General features: G+C 46.0%; 1 protein-coding gene across 1 annotated transcript; it reads left to right on the top strand.

The window, feature by feature from the left end:
• The first annotated feature begins 1,888 nt into the window (after positions 1–1,888).
• Positions 1,889–16,269, top strand: ppp4r4 (protein phosphatase 4, regulatory subunit 4). Its single transcript, XM_070544561.1, has 25 exons — positions 1,889–2,130; positions 6,324–6,397; positions 6,783–6,885; positions 6,974–7,121; positions 7,304–7,377; positions 7,982–8,088; positions 8,167–8,274; positions 8,345–8,466; positions 8,537–8,659; positions 8,829–8,968; positions 9,046–9,165; positions 9,236–9,313; positions 9,386–9,469; positions 9,584–9,757; positions 9,841–9,946; positions 10,038–10,185; positions 10,294–10,438; positions 10,518–10,556; positions 10,631–10,702; positions 10,765–10,828; positions 10,903–10,977; positions 13,327–13,417; positions 13,530–13,591; positions 13,809–14,259; positions 16,085–16,269. Exons 1-25 carry the CDS (start codon positions 2,029–2,031, stop codon positions 16,122–16,124), a joined length of 2,850 nt encoding a protein of 949 aa, XP_070400662.1. The 5' UTR covers positions 1,889–2,028; the 3' UTR covers positions 16,125–16,269.
• The last annotated feature ends 1,586 nt before the right edge of the window (positions 16,270–17,855 follow it).

Raw genomic sequence — 17,855 nt, 5'->3', positions numbered from 1 at the left:
ACCAGACACTGAAACCCTGCTGGCTGGACCCCAAACATTCAAACTAGAACCAGAACCACATAAACCCTCCTCCAGGTGGGTGTGGAGCAGACAGGAGGTCAGTGTTTTACATTCACTTATACCTTCAAACATATGGAGTTGAAAACATGTTTCACCTCACCTGGGCCCTCATAGATGTTAGTAGAAACTGTCCTGTATTCCCTCCTACCACCGACATTTAGGATGTGTAGAACAGTCAAAATCCTGATTTATGAAACATGCGATGGCCTCTCGTACGCACCAGGGGTCTCATTTATCAAACATTGCGTAAAATCCTTACTAAAACCGTACTTAAGCTCAGCAAAAAATATGTACTTACGCCAAGTAGGTTTGTGATCTATCAAACATGGAGTACGCACAGCTGCACGCAATCTCCACTTTATAAATCAGAGACTATCTAGAAAGGTTCTCGGCTGCTTTTTTGTCACATCCCGCCTTCACCACGCCCACTTACTGCCATAAATGGTCATTGCAAAGTGCCTTGTGGATCTCATGCATATACATAAGCTGGCTGTTGCAGCCTTTCGATCACGACTGCAGATCAAGGAAGCACAATTTCACAGAAGCAGAAGTTGAGGTACCTGTGGGTGAGGGGGAGAAATGAAAGGAAGTGCTTTTGCAAAACAAATAAGAGAAAATCCACGGAGTGGCACAGCGTTGCTGAAGCCGTCAATGCTGAGTTCTTCAGAGAGATCTGTGGCGATATAAAAAAAATGATTCGATAAGGATTCGATTCCCAGACTCCTGGATGAAAGTCACATGCACTAACCAGTCACCCAATCAGAGAACTCCCCTGCACAACTAGCCAGGGCATGATCAATCAGGTCACAGTGACAGGACACACTGTCACAGACACATGTCATTCTGTCTCAATCTGTCCCCCTGATGATATTCAGCATTCTGTATGCTGGGGGGGGGGGGGGGGGGGGGGCTGAAGCGGGGAAAGGGTTGAAGCAGGGGAACAGTAAAGATGCAGAAACTGGTGTTGTTAGAAGAAATGTGTTTAACTTAGAAAATGTGGGCGCAATTTTAATTAATTAGGTTCCTGTCGGTCGCACGTGTCTTTTACTGGTTTTAGCACCAATAATGCGCACTGCCGCTTTCCCACCGACATAACTACATACTGGGTAAATGTCATTAGTGGATGACTGAGACCTTCAGTACTGCTGTTACCCCGTTCTACCACTAGATGCTGTGCATGGTCACAGCTGTTCTTATATTTAGGAACATGTTCACACACAAGTGTAGCCAGGTAAATACCACACAATGCCTAAACTCCTGCCTACGCACACATCTGTACGTAAGTATGGTGCATAAATGATGGTCCTGGTCTAGAACCTGGAGGACCAGGAAATCACCCATGAAAAAAATCAGGTGTGTGTGTGTGTGTGTGTGTGTGTGTGTGTGTGTGTGTGTGTGTGTGTGTGTGTGTGTGTGTGTGTGTGTGTGTGTGTGTGTGTGTGTGTGTGTGTGTGTGTGTGTGTGGTGGGGGTCACGACCGTCACGACTACAGATCTGGACATTTGTTTCGGGCTTTCGGTGGACTGCGACTTAAAAACTGAAGCGGCAGTTCTGCGTGACGCTATTGCGGCACTTTTAGCGCCCTCCACATGACGCACGCGCGCGCAGGTTCACTTGGACCGGTGTTTCACCGCTGATTCAGGTTTCGACGGAGGTGGAGACCAGGTTCTGGTGCGGGTCAGGGTCCTGCTCTTCTGCCGTTTGGACCTCCGTTTGAGCCGGGCCAGGACTGGGCGGTGTTCCGAACGCGTGATGAGGTGTTTGGTTAGATGAGAGAATTTTTTAACTGTCAACGGAAGCTGGCATGACGTTGCCTCTGCAGGGACCGGGATCTCCTTGGAAACGGAGGCAGCCCCCCTCCCTCCCACTGTCCGCCCCCATCCTCTCTACAGGGATGGATGGTTCTGAGCTCCGCGTCCCGCTCTCCCACTAACGACCAGTCACAACCTGGGCCGCCTTGGTGAGCCCATGTTCCCCGGCAGGATGCCTCTCAGCCCGCCCGGACCGGCCGGACCGGACCCTGAGCTGGAGCTGGCCTTCATCGAGCGACCGATCCGCAGAAGCCTCAAGGTGGGTGTGCGTGTTGAGTGTGTTCACGCGCCATGGGCGACACGGGCATGGTGACGATGATGATGATGGTGGTGATGAAGAGCAGCATGTTAGAGGAAGCGGAGGGAAACCCGCCGTGACGCAGTTTGTCCATCATTCAGTCTGAGCGCGAGGACAGACTGATCCTCTGCACCGGGTCAGAGCAGAACCTCATCAGAATTCACTCAGAAGCTCAGACTGCAGATGAATAACCAGTAGGCCAATCAGCAGAAACCAGGTGGGTCTGCAGCCAAAACCTGAGCCTTTTTTTGGTAGAAGATCAGACTGAAGAGGCCATGCAGAGGAATGGAGACACAGGAGAGCTTTTATTAAAGCATCCTGTTGGGGTTTCATTCAGAGAGCAACACAGCAGCATGCAGCTGCTTTCTAACCCTGCAGAACCTCCACAACACCTAACATAACAAGTAGGTCCTGTCTTTCCACCAAGTTCACCCAGCGTGGCAGAACACCTGGGATTAAAAACAAGAAACGACCGTCCTCTAAAACAAACCTAGCTCAGTGGTCCAAAGGTTAAGTGGTTCAACCACTGAACTAGTCTGGTCTAGAATAGTCTATTATTCATTCTTTATTTAAGGTCCCACTGAGATTAAAAACCTCATTTCCTAGGGAGTCCTGGCTAAGAGGCAGCAAAAGTTACAGTTACTAAGTTACAGTTACACAGACATATTATGTACTAGATTACAGAAGGCAGCAACAACACAGGGAATCTGTCTCAAGGGCTCTCAGTCTGGTTTTAAATGTAATGAAGGAGATAAACTGGGTTAATTTCCCATTTTCCTGCAGCCTGTACATAAGAAGCAGAGTGAACCAAAGCCCTTCAGCCCGGTTCGGTGTGAGCAAACAGAACACAGAGTAACAGCTGATGGTTTGTAAGCAGACTGTCAGAAGTTACACTTCTCCGTGGGATTAAGTTGATAGAGGTGGGTAATCCAAGCATGGCCTCATAAATGAAGGTGTACCAATGTCCCAACCTCCTGGTGGTCAGAGGCCATCCCACTGGTGAACACAGTTCACCATGATGGGTTAGTGGTCTACAGGTAGTAACAAACCTCAGCGAGGCATGATGAACATGTCAGTCTTACCAAGACACTGTGCTGAGGCATTCATGTACTAAAGGTCTCCATAATCCAGAATAGACAGAAATGTTGCCGTAACTAGTCGTTTTTTGCCTCAAAAGAAAAACAGTTTATTTAGAAAAAAGAAACCCAGTCTGAGTTTGAGTTTCTTCACAAGATTATCTACATGGGCTTGAAGGAGAGGGAGTCATGGAGCCAGACTCCAAGGTGTTTGTATGTGTGGACCACCTCTGTGATGTTTCCCTCAAGAGTGGTCACTGAGGGCATCCTTAGAGGTCTTGTTTAGAGTTAGAAACCAACATTAGCTTAGTCTTGTCAGCACTGAGGACACATTTTAACTGCAGAAGTGTTTGTTGGACCTCATTAAAGCTTTCTGTAAGAATTCAGCAGCTTAAGTGGGGGGTGTTCCACAAGAGTAAATGATTGTGTCATCAGCGTAAAAGTGCTAATTAGCATCAGACACATTTTGTCCTGTCATTGATATACATAATGAACAAGAGGGGTCCCAAGAATGAACCCTGTGGTACTCCCTTGTGGACACTCAAACATTCAGAGGAGAGCCCATCACATTTAACGCATCGAGTTCTGTCCTTCAAGTAGTCTGTGAACCATGATGTTCAGACAACCCCAAACAGAGAAGCTTTAGTTTTAAAACAGCCTGGTCTACAGGGTCAAAGGTCTTTGATAGATCTGTAAAAAGTGAAGCCCAGTACTGCTTTTTATCCAGAGCATCAACTATGTCATTGATCACCTTTGCAGCTGCAGTGATGGTGCTGCGCTGTTTTCTGAAACCTGATTGTAGACTTGAGGGAAGGTCGTTTGAATATAAGAAGTCTTTCATTTGTTCGCTTACTAGGGTCTCTAGAAGTTTCACCAGGACACAGATTAGATATTGGTCTGTAGTTTGTTAATAGAGCTGGGTCACCACCTTTTAGTGAAGGAGACACAAAAGCAGACTTCCAAACTGATGGTTTTTGTTTTCTTTTTTCATCTTCTGTATTTTTGTCATTCCGTGTTTATGATCCATGTGCTGTCACAATCCATTATGCAATTTTCCCTTGTGCAACGGTCAGTTAACACAGATTTTTTCATTTTTCATTCACTTCCTGTTTTGCAGCTCTTGTGTGCCTTTGTTTAGTTTATTTCTCACACTCCTTTTGATGTTCTGTTGTTGGTGTGTTGAGTCGACGTCCTGTTTCTCCCACGTATGTTGTACTGCTGAGTTGACATGGTATCTCGTAGATGACAGTGCGTCTTTGTCCTGCTGGTATTTTGTCTTTTGGGTGCACCACTCTGTTCTTGATCGTCAGATATGGTTTTGTTGGTGTGTTAATGTTGTGTCTTTTCATCACTGTCCTTATTTTTTCTTAAATGCCTTTGACATAAGGAAGGGTCATTGCTGGTTTAGTTCTCCTCCCTCTATTGTCCTGGTTCTCGTTGATGGTTCGTTTTTCTCTTTCTGTTGTTGTTTGTTGTTTTTCTTTCTTTAGTGCCCATGTTGGGTATCCACAGGTTTTTAGTGTGTTTTGTATGTGTTGGTCCTCTAGTTTGCGATCTTCTTCTGTTATCCTGTTAGCTCTGTGGTGTAGTGTTCTGATAACCGATAATTTGTGTATGGTGGGATGTTCTGATGTCCATAATAGGTATTGATCTGTATGTGTGGGTTCCTGCTGTCTGATTATTTTCATGTCTATGAATGCTATGCCGTTATCTTTTTCTTCTTCATTTGTGATGGTATTTGTTTTTGATAGAAAGGTTTAAAGAGGTTCTGCTATGAAATCAGCAGCCATTTTAAAAAATAGGGTTCTATCATGTCTGGACCAGAGGGTTTTCTGCTATCCAGAGTTCTAATAATTGTATGTACTGGCCCTACAGTAAACGGAACATCAGGGGTTGTCTGGGAATCGGTGCAGGGGGACACAGGGTGTTCCAGTAGAAGTAGACGCTGAACCAGATGAGAGAAAATGCTTGTTAGAACAGTTTCAAACCTCAGTTTTATCATAAACTGGGACAGAGTCGTTTAGGACACGTTTAGGAAGAGCATGAGAAGTGAAGCTGACAGATAAGTAATAGTCAGATTTGGCCTTTTTGATGAGAGTAGTACATTTATCTTAGTAGCCTAAAGCTAGCCCAAAGCTAGCCCAATCAGAGGGCAGATTTCCTTTTCTGGCTTTGGCCCATGCCACGGTACACTGATAGATAATATTTGACAGTTCGGGGGAGAACCGGCCATTTTCCCGTCCTTTGATTCTGAGTTTCCTGAAGGGGGCATGCTTATTTACAATTTCCATGAAAGTCTCCTTGAAGAATGCCCATGCTAGCTCAACATCTGGTAATAAATCTATTAACCCCCAATTAACCAAAGACAAACCCTTATGTTAAGCTTGTTCACTGAGTTGTTCAAGATTTCTCTTATAAATGATGTGTGGTTTAGATTTAGGCATTTTTGTGCTCCTGATAGTGGCGACAACACAATGATCGCTCAAGTCACCGCAGAAAACGCTCACAGATGAGACTTTATGAGGGACCTTTGTTAAAATTAAGCTAGTCAAGGTGGACTCATCAGGACTCGTAAGATTGGGCCTGGTGGGTTGGTTGACCAACCGGCTACGATTATGGAGTCCCAGAAGCTTTTGAGTTAATCTGAAACGGCATTCGCCAGTCCCAGCTGTGTCACCAGCCAATAGGAGTTCATTATAATGTAATATGGACAAGAGATGCTTTAAGGAGGATGATGCCTCCTTGGAAGCCGATGGAGGCCTGCAGCACCCAGCAACAGATATAAAAAGTCATTTGGCAATTTCCACATTTAAAGCCAAAAACTCAATTTGTTTACAGGTTGACTCAGATAAGACTACCGATGCATTCAGTCTTGATCTGATATAAATAGCTCCACCCAACCCAGTTTATCTCCTTCATTACAAAATACAGAGTGTTACTTATATCATCTGCTTCAAAGTTTTCACAAAATGGAAAGCAAAGAAAAAAAAGAAAACTATCTTAAGACGATTTTCCTGTAAAGAGCCCATGATGGTCCGTCCATTCAGAGGACACCGAATCATTCCACGTTTCTTTCAGACTGCTGAAGAGATCGATCAGCTGACTGTGGACGAAGACCTGAATGACATTGAGAGAGCGATCTACCTGCTCAGGTGAGACGCGGTACTAAACATGGGGACAGCGCCAGTTCTAACTCTAAATAATCTCCGGTCCACATTCAGGATCTTCTTTAAAGTAAATCTGACTGTTTCCACTCAGAAGGGAGGGGCCCAGGAACTAAAATCAATCATGGAAGGGTTGTTGGTTCGATTCCAGCTCATTTCTAACCAGTCTGCTGTTGTGTCCTTGGGCCAGACACTTCACCCGCCCTGCCTGTGTGTGAATGCTGACGGTGGTCTGGGTTAGGGTTTGACTTGGGTCTGTGCAGACACAATGCCTACAGCCTCAGCAGCTGGTCCTCTGCAGAACTGTTAAGGTCAGGAGAACATCTCACATCTCATCTGTCTCCTCTCTTTGCATCATTCTTGTTCTCCTCAGCGTGGGCCAGGAGGTCCAAAAAGCCTGCATCATCAGCAATCTGCCAACACTCGTCCGCCAAAACCCAGCTGAGACTTTTCGTCGTGTGGTTCCCAAAGTTCGGGTATGTGTATCTGTAAGGAAAGCGGGATGTGGACAGGTGGACTAACCAAATGTGTCTCAGACTTGACCCACCAAACCTGTGTGTACAGGAGGTCTTAACTGGAGCTGCTCCTGAAATCCAGCTTGCAGCAGCAACTTCCTTGTTGACCATCCTGCAAGATGACATCATCCTGATCCACACACACACCTTCTCCATCCTGAAGACGGTCCTGCTCCACATGAACCACAGAGACCCAGGTAAGTTCACCTGATCGCTCACTCCCTCAGGGCACCACCTCCTGCTGGATGGGGACATGAGCCTGAGCTTTGTGATTAGTTATCAGTGAATTCTGGAGTTTGTTAGGTTGCCATGGGGATGTGCCTTAACAGGAGGAAGCTCTGGGGTCACTTGGTGATGTTGGTCTGGTTTCCTTTGACAGTCGTGAGTGGCGCCTGGCTGGAGACTCTGCTGTTGGCCATCGACGCTCTGCCCAAAGACACCATCAGACAGGAGGTAGGTACCGCTGTGTTCTCTTTGACATTAACTGGTTCTGTCCCACTGGTACCTTCCAGAAATGTAACGGTACCAGTACGCAGCGCAACCTGAAGGATCTTCTTGTTCATACCGGTCTCACAGGGAGAAGAAGAAGATGGGAATCACAAAATATATAAAAAAAATAACGACATGAATTTTAATCTAAGTGCTATGTTTAATCTGCATTTAAGGGTGGTTTAAAACTGTTCTCTCACTTTCAGCATAGCCCAGTCATCTTGTGACGTATTTCCTGTTACATTTGGGCGCAGCAGTCTCTACCATAGACCTACGCGATATCTGGCGCATGCGTGCTGGACCCCCCCCCCCCCCCATACAAGGAATAGGAGAGCCTTTAGGCACAGGAGTTGGCGACGAAAACCGGACGGTCTCAGCTCCACTTGGGATGTTCACCCAGAACCGGAGGCTCTCCACAAATCACTGTTCTTTAAATTTTATCTCAATGTTCTTTGTTTGTTTTTAGAGCAGCTGAGTGCACGTTTGACATGAAACCAAACCTAAAACAGATGTTTCACAGTATTAATCAGAATGTTCTGATTAGGGTTGCATCTCTCTCCGTCTTCAGGTTCTGAACCCTCTCCTGTATCAGTCTCAGCTGTCTCAGTCGGTCCAGGGTCGTTTGACCAGCTGTCGCATTTTAGGGAAAGTTGCCTGCAAGTTTGACTCTCTCATGTGAGTGGAGTGTTGATGTTGTCCTTGATCAGAACGGTCCAGGAACTGTCCTACCTGATGACTGTGTTTCTGCTTCAGGGTGAAGACGGAGCTGGTGCCGCTGGCCCGTTCTTTGTGTCAGGATCCGGAGTCAGAGGTCCGAGTCTGTATGTGTCGTCAGATGGAGATCATAGCCAGAGCCGTTGGGTAAACATGAAGCCAACACGTGCACACTTTCTCTGATGTTCTGACTCAATGGGCTGGGTCTGTTCTTCAGGGTGGACGACACTAGAACCAAAGTTCTTCCTGAGCTGGCGGAGCTGGCTGGAGATGAGGAGAGCAGCGTCCGAGTGGCTGCTTTTGACAGCATCATCAACCTGATGGAGATGTTGGACAGCGGTGAGTCTGGGCAGAATCAGAACTCTTTGTTTCTGGTAGTGCTCATGCTGAAGTCCTGCCTCTTCCTCAGAGGACCGACTCAATGTTCTGGTTCCCATGGTGATGGCAGTGTGCGACGGATCATCGCAAGTGGATGAAGCTGTCATGTTGTCCTTGTCATTCCAGTTTGGAAAGCTTTGCAGTGGACTAGCAGGTGAGATTCACTGCTGGTGTTCCACAGAACCTCTGGACCCAGGTGACCATCAAACCAAAAGGGGTTTGGTTCTGCTTTAGGCTTAGAGAAGCAGTAAAGGCTGGCTGAGACTGGGCTCGGGGGCTTCTGCATCAGAACCCGAGTTCTAAGTGAGGTTGTTGTTTTTCAGGTTTCCTGTCAGATGAGCAGAAGTGTGTCTTGCTGCAGAAGTTTCGTGTTTTGTGTGTCTCTGGACTTCCAACTGAAGGGAACCCAGCAGATGGCACCAAGTCTGCTCTGATCCGCTCTAACTGCTGCTACAACCTGCCGGTACTCATGCCTTCACCAAACCGTACCGTTCTCAGGTCCTTCAGCTGCTGAGTTTCTTCTCTGTTCTGCTCATCCAGGCCATGGTGGTGTTTGTGGAATCCATCCACTTCCTGTCCGACCTCTACCTGCCTTTCTCTAGTCTCTGCAGCGACCCAGAGGTCAGCGTCCGACAAAGTGCTGCTTCCAGCTTCCACCAGGTGAGAAACATCACTCCTGTCCTTCTGTGATTGGTTGTCTGTTGTTAGATTACATGACTGCTTTTCTTAGGTGGTGAAGCTGCTCGGATCGAATGTCTACCTGGTCCACAAAGAGCTTCTGTCGCTGCTGCAAGATGAAGCTCTGGAGGTGAGAGGCTGCTCTCATGATTCATTGATTGGTGGAACTGGGTCGGTTCTGACTGCTGTTTCTGCTGTTGAGGTTTTGGATGCTCTGAGCAATCAGCTAGATGAAACTCTTGAGGTGGTTCTGTCTCGTGGAGAGAATCTCACGCTGGACAACAAGGTGAGAAAACCCAAACTGATCCAAGTCATGTTCATGGCTCATGGTCCACCCCCTCTGTCCTATGATGGTTCCCTGGGATGTTTCTCTTGTCTTCTGGTTCCCGGTTCTCCACAGCTCTCTGAGCTTCTGTCGGCTCTGCTGTCGGCGGAGCAGAAGGTCGGATCTTCTCTACGTTGGAGGCTTCATGAGAAACTGCTCCAGCGTTACAGGTGTCTGGCAAGACTTCTGCCGGGACAACTGCTGCACCAGAGCCTCTGCCCTCGAATCTTCATCATCCTCACAACCAACGTGAACATCCTCTGCCTCGCGTGATATCTCAGGTAACCCCGGTGATACACAGGTAACTCTACTCTGCTTCTCCTCGGCTGTAGAAAGTGTTGCCGGTGCAGAAGGAGGCTGCGCGGACATTCTGCACGTTTCTGCGCTACAATCGCAAACAGGAACAGCGGCAGGAGATGATGGAGCGACTGTTCCGAGGTCAGAGCGGTCCTTCTGCATACCACTCTTCTGGTATGTTAAGTCAGACGTTCCAGAACATCAGCTGAGATCTGTATTTTTCTGACCTTAGATCTGGCACAGGGTCACAGCTACTGGAACCGGCTCAGGTTTCTCGATGTTTGTGAAGTGGCCGCTGAAGTTTTCTCTCGGAAATATTTCAGCAAGCACCTTGTGATCCCGGCGCTAGAGCTTGTGCATGACCCAGTCGCCAATGTAAGGTAGAGGACTCACTTCTATCCCACACGGATCTGAAAGATCCCCAGAGTTAAAGCCAGTGTGTATTTGAATTTTCCCCTTTGGACTGGGTCGTCTGTTCCTCTTGTCAGGTATAAGCTCTGTCAGCTGCTGCCACAGCTGCGGTCTTCTCTCCGCCTGCCAGCGGACAAACTGCTGCTGCAGAAACTCGACTTGTGTGTCCAGAAGTTCCTCTGCGAAGAAAAAGATAAAGATGTGGTGGCAACAATTCGAAAGGTAACTCCAACCTTGGACCAGTCCATACTGGGAACTTGTAACACGTCTGGTGTTTAACTAAACTCCTCCAATCTTTCAGACGGTGTTGGAACTGGACAAACTGGACCTGACCGAGCCCGTAAGAAACCGGATCAGAGAACACCAGAATAGTGAATATATGTGTGATGATTGATGTGCCCTATCTGCCTGCAGTTCCATAAGAGACATGACTGGGACTTCCTGGACCAGAAGAAAGAAAAGGAGGAAATGCTGCTCCTGGAGATGGTAAGTCTCAGAATTCTAGCTAGTGCTGCCCGAATCCTTATGACAGATGTGTCGTTCACCAGGAACATCTGGAGCGGCAGCAAAACGAAGGGATACGGATCCCCAATAATCACACAGAGAGAAAACGTGAGCTAGAACTTTGTGGTAACAAAATCTCAGATGTTTGAAACTTCAGTTACATCAATGATTGTCTTTGGCAGGAAGAGACAATAAGACCAGTCTGTCCATCACCAAATCCATGTCCATGTCCTCGTCTACATCAGCCTCGTCCTCCAGTAAGACAATTATGATCATGGTGATGAAGATGATGATGATAGTGGTGATGGGACAGCAGTAGCTCAGGAGGTAAAGCGGGTTGTCCAGTAATCAGAAGGTTGCAGGTTCCATCCCGGCTCTGACCAGAAAATGTTGCTGTTGTGTCTTTGGGCAAGACGCTTAACCCACCTAGCCTGCCGGTGGTGGTCGGAGGAACCGGCGGCACCTGTGTTTAGCTTCGCCTCTGTCAGAGCGCCCCAGGGCAGCTGTGGCTACAATGTAGCTCATCGCCACCAGGATGTGAATGGGTGAATGACTGATTGTGGCGTTAAGCGCCTTGGGAGGTTGTATAACTCTAAGTAGGTGCTATACAAATACAGACCGTGATGATGGTGATGATGATGATGATGTCGGTGATGATGATGATGATGATGGTGACGATGATGATGATGATGGTGATGATGATGATGATGACGACTGTGATGACTATGGTGATGGTGACGATGATGGTGGTGACGATGATGTCGGTGATGATGATGATGATGGTGACGATGATGATGATGATGACGATAATGGTGGTGATGGTGATGATGACGATGATGATGATGATGGTGATGACGACTGTGATGACTATGGTGATGGTGACGATGATGGTGGTGACGATGATGTCGGTGATGATGATGATGATGATGGTGACGATGATGATGATGATGACGATAATGGTGGTGATGGTGATGATGACGATGATGATGATGATGATGGTGACGACTGTGATGACTATGGTGATGGTGACGATGATGGTGGTGACGATGATGGTGGTGATGATGATGGTGGTGGTGGTGATGATGATGATGGTCACGACGATGATGGTGATAGTGGTGGTGGTGATGATGATAATGATGATGAGATAATGACGATGATGGTGATGATGATGATGACGATCATGACAACGGTGGTGATGATGATGATGGTGGTGATGATGGTGGTGGTGATGATGATGATGATAATGGTGGTGATGATGGTGGTGATTGTGATGATGATGACGATCATGATGATGGTGGTGGTGATGGTGACGATGATGATGATGATAATGATGATGACGATGGTGGTGATGATGACGATCATGATGACGATGGTGGTGGTGATGATGGTGGTGATTGTGATGATGATGACGATCATGATGATGGTGGTGGTGATGGTGACGATGATGATGATGACGATCATGATGACGATGGTGGTGGTGGTGGTGATGATGATGACGATGGTGATGATGATGGTGGTGGTGGTGGTGATGATAATGATGATGGCGATAATGATGACGATTGGTGGTGGTGATGATGATGATGATGATGACGATAATGATGACGATGGTGGTGATGATGATGAGGATGATGATGACGATGGTGGTGGTGGTGGTGGTGATTATGATGACGATGGTGAAGATGGTGATGATGATGATGGTGGTGATGGTGGTGGTGATGGTGGTGGTGATGATGACGATGGTGATGATGGTGATGGTGGTGGTGATGATGATGATGGTGGTGATGGTGGTGGTGATGGTGGTGGTGATGATGACGATGGTGATGATGGTGATGGTGGTGGTGATGATGATGATGGTGGTGATGGTGGTGGTGGTGGTGGTGATGATGATGGTGATGGTGGTGGTGATGATGATGGTGATGGTGGTGGTGATGATGATGATGGTGGTGGTGGTGATGATGATGGTGGTGGTGGTGGTGTTGATGAGGATGATGATGGCGATCATGATGACAATGTTGGTGGTGGTGGTGGTGGTGATGATGATGACGATGGTGGTGGTGGTGATGATTATGGTGGTGGTGATGATGATGACGATGGTGGTGGTGGTGATGATTATGGTGGTGGTGGTGATGATGATGATGGTGGTGATGGTGGTGGTGGTGGTGGTGATGATGATGGTGATGGTGGTGGTGATGATGATGGTGATGGTGGTGGTGATGATGATGATGGTGGTGGTGGTGGTGGTGTTAATGAGGATGATGATGGCGATCATGATGACAATGTTGGTGGTGGTGGTGGTGGTGATGATGATGACGATGGTGGTGGTGGTGATGATTATGGTGGTGGTGATGATGGTGACGATGGTGATGATGGTGGTGGTGATGGTGGTGATGACGATGATGATGATGATGACGATCATGATGACACTGGTGGTGGTGGTGATGATGACGATGGTGGTGGTGGTGATGATTATGGTGGTGGTGATGATGGTGATGATGGTGATAATGTACATGATGATTATGGCGGTGGTGGTGGTGGTGGTGATGTTAATGATGATGATGGTGGTAATGAAGATGGTAAACATAGTTACCAGGGCTTCTTTTGTGCAGGTAAAGAGATGAGAAGAAGCAAACTGTCACGCAGTCGGTCCCTCAGTAGCCAGCCTCCAACGTCTAAACCTGTCCACTCAGAGAAATCTCAGTAAGAACCCTAAACCCACCAGCAGGTTTATCTTGTGTCTGTTTGTCCATTTTGGTTTTAAACAACTGAGCAGGTTTTTTTTTTTACTTTTCTTTTTTTTTCTGTGTTTCAGGAAGGTCAAAGATCTGGGATGCTCCTCTGGACTAGGAAAGTCCTCCACGATGTCCACCAAAGGTAGCTACACAGCTGTTAAAGTTCAATTCTCTTCCTCACTCACTCACTCACTCACTCACTCACTCACTCACTCACACACACACACACACATCCAAACACAGCGGTGGCAGTAGTGTATCATGGTCTGTCTGAAACAGTAGAGTAAAATCGGAATGAGCCGACTGTTCCAACATAGCCCATGTGACTGTCTCTACTCTTACATCACTTCCTGTTTCAGATGACTCTGTGAGGGCCGCCCACTTCACTTTGACAACCCAGTCCACCTCCTCCATGCCTGTTCTGATCTGCAGCAACACTACAAGCCTTCTGGACAGAGCCAGTATCTTGGACCAGAAAGACCACAGAATCCGAACACTAGACCACAGAACTAGTAATATGGACCACAGAAACAATATGATGGAGTATAGAACCAGTAACTTGGACCAAAGAGACTTCAGAACCAGTATCTTGGACCAAAGAGACTTCAGAACCAGTAACTTGGACCAAAGAGACTTCAGAACCAGTATCTTGGACCAAAGAGAGCACAGGACCAGTACCTTAGACAAGAGAGACTTCAGAACCAGTATCTCGGACCAGAGAGAACACAGAACCAGTACCTTGGGGCAGCGTAGTAAAACAATGGACCATGGCTATGGGACGAGTGACTCTCAGTCCAAGAAGTTGTCCATGTGAGTTCTGGTTTAATTTTCTCCTGTGGCTGGTTTGTCTGGGTCAGGTCTTCTGGGTGTGAGCTTCTGGTGTCAGGACCCTTCTTAACCTGTTATTGGCCTGGGATTTGGATTGTTAGGGTTAGGCTTTGAGATCTGGTGATTGAAGCCATTTGTTTTGTCCCTGTGAGGGAGCAAGTGTAAAAGCAGGAGTCAGTTAGAAAAACAGGGTTTTTATTACAATCCAAAAAAGGATTGCTCTAAAAGAGACACCCCTTTAACAACACACCCTAACTCAGAGTAAATCACACTTCTGTGATATCAAACTGTCCAATCGATAGAAGTTCATACACCAACTGGCTTGGTCTATATTTAATCAAAAAGATTAATATTTAATTTAAGAGATTTAAATTAATAGCAAAAGTTTATTTATTAATTCAGAAGATCTAAAGAGATCTTTGCTCGTTCAGTGACCAAATATACAACACTCTGTGTTTTATTCAAAGTACAGTCAGGTTTAAAAAGTTAAGAATTTATTACTAACAATTTCAAAGACAATTCATAAATGACAATTAATAAAAGCCTTGGTATTAAAACTTGGTATTAAAGCAATCTGCATCTGGATGAAAACTAAAAATGAAGTGTTTGTGTTTGAATGTGTGAATGTAGGTCCTCCTCCTTGGTTCAGGGCGATGAACAAACAGGGTTGGACCAGCATCAGCCCTGAGTCTCACCTTGCCTGGCCTGGTCTTAGTAAACTGTCCCTCCTCAAAATGTGCCTGTAGAGTGGTGTATTAGTTTATTTCATCCCACATTTAACAGTTTAATTGCAGCCTTGCGCAGTTGAGAGCAAAACATGTAGAGCCTTGATGGAAAACATTTGAGAGAGCAAGAATTCTTTTTGATTATTTGCTATTAGTCAGGCTATAGAAGCCAGATAAACTGGGTTATAGATGCATGTACTGTCTTCACATAAAAATATAAAGTAATGGTTGTAAAATGTATTCTACTGAACATAATAGATCATCATTCAAAGCATAAACAGCTACATGTTTTCTTCAAGGTAAGCTGGAGCAGAATTCTAGCTTTCAACAAACACTTTAAAACGGATGTTACAACTCGAGTTTAGGGCTTCTTGTAGGACTTAAAGTTATTAAATGCTTATATTAGAGCAGTATGTTGCATTACTACATCAAATGTATTTCTATAATATAGTAATGTATGTGGTCTAAATGTGTTCTACAATGTGTTAGGACTGTCGTGTTCCTGTAATGTAGAACAGTCACGGGTGTCTGTCTTCCTACGAATGTTCGGAAAATAAATAGGCTACTTTGTGAAGGTATTAGGACATAATATATAATATAATATATAATATTATTCAATAATTACCAAAATTGCCAGGAGAAATGTGACAATATTCAATTTTTGTGATTTGTCCCACCATACACCGTTCAAACTGACTTGCGGCGCTGGGACGTTTGGAACTATTGAGAGCTCCATGAAGCACGTGACCGCTAGCCTAGTGAACTAGACCAAATTCTTGCTTTGCAAATAATACATTTATTTAGTCTGGCTTGCTAGGCTACGTGACCGCGAGTCGGCGAGTTCAAAGCGTGTTGCAACTCTCTCTTTCTACAGCTCTGGGGTTCTCTCTTGATTTGAACCAATAAATAAAGTTATTTCAAATGAATGTGTGTACTTATAAAAGGATACACAAAGGTGTGTGCATGTTACCCAATTTAGTCAAGTGTGACCTGGTGTTGGGCTGGTATTGTAATCCAGTATAATCTCTGGTCTGGTTTAGTCCCAGTTTGACATAATAAGTTTCTTCTTGTTTTGTTGACAGAAACAGGAAACCTAGCTCCTTTCAGTCTGGGCGAGACTGAAGATGATGGTGATGTTGATGTTATCGTTCCTGAACCAATCAGCTGTTAAGGAGCGCAACATCAGAACATTACCCATAGTGCAACACCTGACCTCTGCTCTACGACTACAGCCGGAGGCAGAAGATCGACCATGCTCCTGCTGAACACTGCATAATAAGGATTTAAACCGGGGGTGTCACGCCAGAACAAGACCAGGACTAGACACCAGGTCTTGGACGAGATCCAAACAGGCTGCTGATGCTAGATGGGTCTGAAGTAATGCCACTGGCTCTTCCATTTCACCTGACTGGTTTAGGGTTAAACTTCTAGCTGTTGTTGTTTGATCAACGCAGAGATGAGCACAGCTACACGGAACGGAGGATGTCTGCAGCAGTGGAGCTTCAACTTACTTTAAATAAAAAGATTTCTGAACCAAACTGCTTAGACGCATTTTCTGTTGTAAAACAAAGGCAAGGCGACCGACGAGGGTGATCCTGAGCAGATAAATCTTCACATCAAAGTTCAGCCAACGAGGGGGGAGTTAGGTCAGCTTGGCTTACCTGTCCCTTCTGCCAGGACAGGCTCGATGAGTGTTCTACGCCATTTCTGCAAAGACCTGATGAACTCATGACACATGTTTTAAATGGACACGTATTGATAACCTAACAGAAAACATGATTTTCTCCCTGAAGGACAGTGATATTTAACAAGACCCCAATCAGCTAAAATTTTAAATTGCAAATAGAAACACCTGTAAAGGTTCCCGAGCCTTTAAATGGTCTCTCAGTCTACTTAAATTACAGAAATAAATAAATTACTGAAATAAATTACTGAAAATGTTTTTTATTTTTAAATGGCGTTATTCCCATCACTGCTCTGTTGTGTCTACAGCATGCAGTGGCTGAGACAGTGAGAGCACTGTGTCATGTTCCTGACCCGAGGTGAGTGACTCCATCTCCTATCTCACCACTATTAGGCTGATTTTCCACAGGTGAGGAGCGGAGGGGTTTGCAGCTGCAGAAGATTCCCAATCAGGAACTCGGGTATAAAAGGAGGATGGAGACACTTCACTACGCCGGATGATTGCACCAGTATAGGTAGCCCCAGCCACTCGCTCTCGTTCCTGTAACTCGTTTTGACATTCGTTTTTCTGGATTTCTTGGATTTTGAACTTGGACTGCTCTTTGGATTATCCTAACTTTTGGTGTTGTTTCTCCTCTCCCAGGATCTCATTACCTACCTCAACTTCACTCTTTTAACCCTGGACTATTCACACCTCGTCTCATCCTCCTCCGTTGTTCCTGTTTGGACTCTCTCTGCTGCCTCACCAATTCCGGATCACCCCTGGACTCATCAGAGCTCACCTCGGCTCTCTCGCCTTCCCCCTCGTTCTCCCCGAACTCTGAATGAACTTGAGTGATCGATCTACCCCACAGGACTTCCCTGTGCTCTTTTTGTTCTCTTTTATAATAAAGACTTTAATTCAACCGGTTCTACGAGTCAGATTTCTGCATGTCTTGGGCTAAACACATACCTCGAGCCGTGACACACTGAGGGTCTCCGCCCACCCGGCCAATCATCATCGAGTTTGTAAGTGCGTTACCGACACCTCTCTCTCCCTGGCTGCAGTTGAAGTGTGGCGGTCAGAAAGCCTCACACTGTTGCTCCACGTTCGACAAGTACATAGTAACGCACAACCTTCCGTCCCCAGTAACGGTAACGGTGTTGCAACAGTGGGAAAAGTAATTAATT

Source organism: Nothobranchius furzeri, chromosome 2 (assembly GCF_043380555.1).
Source record: "Nothobranchius furzeri strain GRZ-AD chromosome 2, NfurGRZ-RIMD1, whole genome shotgun sequence".
NCBI lineage: Eukaryota > Metazoa > Chordata > Actinopteri > Cyprinodontiformes > Nothobranchiidae > Nothobranchius > Nothobranchius furzeri.
Note: the sequence above shows the minus strand (reverse complement) of the source record. Positions and strands in the feature narration are given on the sequence as shown.